The 2,702-nt window shown below is 44.9% G+C and overlaps 1 protein-coding gene across 1 annotated transcript in view; it reads right to left on the reverse strand.

The window, feature by feature from the left end:
• Window positions 1–961: 961 nt before the first annotated feature.
• The window catches only part of LOC112093271 (uncharacterized protein DDB_G0271670-like), a gene marked incomplete at its 3' end in the record, with an annotated part of 5,922 nt that continues 4,181 nt past the window's right edge, over window positions 962–2,702 (reverse strand). Inside the window, exons 3-4 of the mRNA XM_024171394.1 lie at window positions 1,636–1,814; window positions 962–1,189 (exon numbers count right to left, since the gene is read on the reverse strand). Coding sequence (XP_024027162.1) covers window positions 962–1,189; window positions 1,636–1,814 — 407 coding nt within the window. The remainder of the gene's footprint in view (window positions 1,190–1,635; window positions 1,815–2,702) is intronic.

Here is a 2,702-nt window from a genome sequence, read left to right on the forward strand (position 1 = left end):
TATTTCAAATTATATCCTACTGGGCCTTTCGCTCATGTTTTATGTTTCAAATGTTTAAAACCCTTCCCAGGAGACTCTAGGAGCGGGGCACAGTAGCGGGAGTAGTTGAGTGGTGCTACGGAATGATCAAGTGAGGATTGTGTTCATCCTCTGACATAAAGTGTAAGGAATATGTAAGAATTTGTAATAAATGACATTTGAATTTACTAGACTGTGGATGATGTCTATTGTAATTGATTATTTACATGTGCATGTATGTACGATACTGTATGTCCTGTGGGGTGGAGCCCTATGTGTCAGAGGCTCCTGGATTATGTCGTTTATTTATATTTTTATGTAGTTAAATGTGGGACCCGGTTGGGAATCTGCTTTATTAATCCCAAATCGAGTTCCACGTCACCCACCCCGTTTGGGGGGCGTGACAAGTAGGAGTAGTAGTAGTAGTAGTAGTACAAGTAGTAGTAGTAGTAGTACTAGTAGTAGTAGTAGTAGTAGTAGTAGTAGTAGTAGTCATAGTAGCAGCAGCAGCAGCAGCAGTAGCAGCAGCAGTAGCAGCAGTAGCAGCAGCAGTAGTAGTAGCAGTAGTTGTAGCAGTAACAGTAGCAGTAGCAGTAGCAGTAGCAGTAGCAGTAGCAGTAGCAGTAGGAGCAATAGCAGTAGCAGTAGCAGTAGTAACAGTAGCAGTAGCAGTAGTAGTAGCAGTAGTAATAGTAGTAGCAGCAGCAGCAGCAAGAGTAGTAGTAGTAGTAGTAGTAGTAGTAGTAGTAGTGGTAGTAGTAGTAGTAGTAGTAGTAGTAGTAGAAGTAGTAGTAGTAGTAGCAGCAACAGTAGCAGTAGTAGTAGAAGTAGTAGTACTAGTAGTAGTAGCAGCAGCAGTAGCAACAGCAGCAGCAGCAGTAGTAGCAGCAGCAGCAGCAGTAGTAGCAGCAGCAGCAGCGGTAGCAGTAGTAGTAGCAGTAGCAGTAGCAGTAGCAGTAGCAGGAGTAGCAATTGGAGTAGTAGGAGCAGCAGCAGCACCAGCAGCAGTAGCAGCAGCAGCAACAGTAGCAGTAGCAGTAGCAGCACCAGCACCAGCAGTAGCAGTAGCAGCAACAGTAGCAGCAGCAGCAATAGCAACAGCAGTAGCAGTTGTAGTAGAAGTAGTAGGACTAGTAGCAGTAGCACAGCAGTAGCAGCAACAGTAGCAGTACTGTAGTAGTAGCAGTAGCAGTAGCAGTAGCAGGAGTAGCAGTTGGAGCAGAAGTAGTAGCAGCAGTTGTAGTAGCAGCAATAGTAGTAGCAGTATGAGCAGTAACAGTAGTAGCAGTAGCAGTTACAGTAGCAGCAGCAGCAGTAGCAGTAGCAGTAGCAGTAGCAGTAGCAGTAGTAGTAGTAGTAGAAGTAGTAGTAGTTGTAGTATTAGTAGTATTAGTAGCAACAGCGGCAGCAGCAGTAACTGTAACAGTAGCAGTAGCAGTAGCAGCAGTAGCAGGAGTAGCAGCAGTAGCAGTAGTAGGAGTAGTAGGAGCAGCAGCAGCAGCAGCAGTAGCAGCAGCAGCAGCAGCAGTAGCAGCAGCAGCAGCGGCCGGCACAAAAGCAAGGGGCAGCAAGTGAGGAATTGTTAGTAGCCGCAGCAATAGCGGCAGCAGCAGTAACCGTAGCAGTAGCAGTAGCAGTAGCAGTAGCAGTAGCAGGAGCAGGAGCAGTAGCAGTAGCAGTAGCAGTAGCAGTAGTAGTAGTAGTTGTCGTAGTACTAGTGGTACTACTAGTGGTAGTAGTAGTAGTAGTAGTAGTAGTAGTAGCAATAGCGGCAGCAGCAGTAACCGTAACAGAAGCTGTAGCAGTAGCAGTAGTAGTAGTAGTAGTAGTAGTAGTAGTAGTAGTAGTAGTAGTAGTAGTAGTAGTAGTAGTAGTAGTAGTAGTAGTAGTAGTAGTAGCAGCAGCAGTAGCAGCAGCAGCAGCAGCAGCAGCAGTAGCAGGAGTAGCAGCAGTAGCAGCAGTAGCAGCAGTAGTAGTAGCAGTAGCAGTAGCAGTAGTAGTAGCAGTAGCAGCGGTAGTAGTAGTAGTAGTAGTCGTAGTAGTAGTAGTAGGTGTAGCAGCAGTAGTAGCAGTAGTAGCAGTAGTAGCTGTAGTAGCAGTAGTAGCAGTAGTAGTAGCAGTAGCAGCAGCAGTAGCAGTAAGAGTAGCAGCAGTAGCAGTAGTAGCAGTAGTAGTAGAAGTAGTAGTAGCAGTTGTAGTAGTAGTAGCAGTAGTAGCAGCAATAGTAGCAGTAGTAGTAGTAGTAGTAGTAGTAGTAGTAGTAGTAGTAGTAGTAGTAGTAGTAGTAGTAGTAGTAGTAGTAGTAGTAGTAGTAGTAGTAGTAGTAGTAGTAGTAGTAGTAGTAGTAGTAGTAGTAGTAGTAGTAGTAGTAGTAGTAGTAGTAGTGCAGTAGCAGTAGCAGTAGCAGTAGTAGTAGCAGCAGTAGTAGTACTAGTAGTAGTAGTAGTAGCTGTAGCAGTAGCAGTAGCAGTAGCAGTAGCAGTAGTTGTAGAAGTAGTAGTAGTTATAGTAATAGTAGTATGAGTAGCAACAGCGGCAGCAGGAGTAACAGTAACAGTAGTAGTAGTAGTAGTAGCAGTAGTAGCAGTAGTTGTAGTAGCAGTAGTTGTAGTAGTAGTAGTAGTAGGAGTAGCAGTAGTAGCAGTAACAGTAGCAGCAGTAGTAGTAGCCGTAGCAGTAGCAGT

This window comes from Morus notabilis, unplaced genomic scaffold (assembly GCF_000414095.1).
Source record: "Morus notabilis unplaced genomic scaffold, ASM41409v2 Scaffold1334, whole genome shotgun sequence".
Classification (NCBI taxonomy): Eukaryota; Viridiplantae; Streptophyta; class Magnoliopsida; order Rosales; family Moraceae; genus Morus; species Morus notabilis.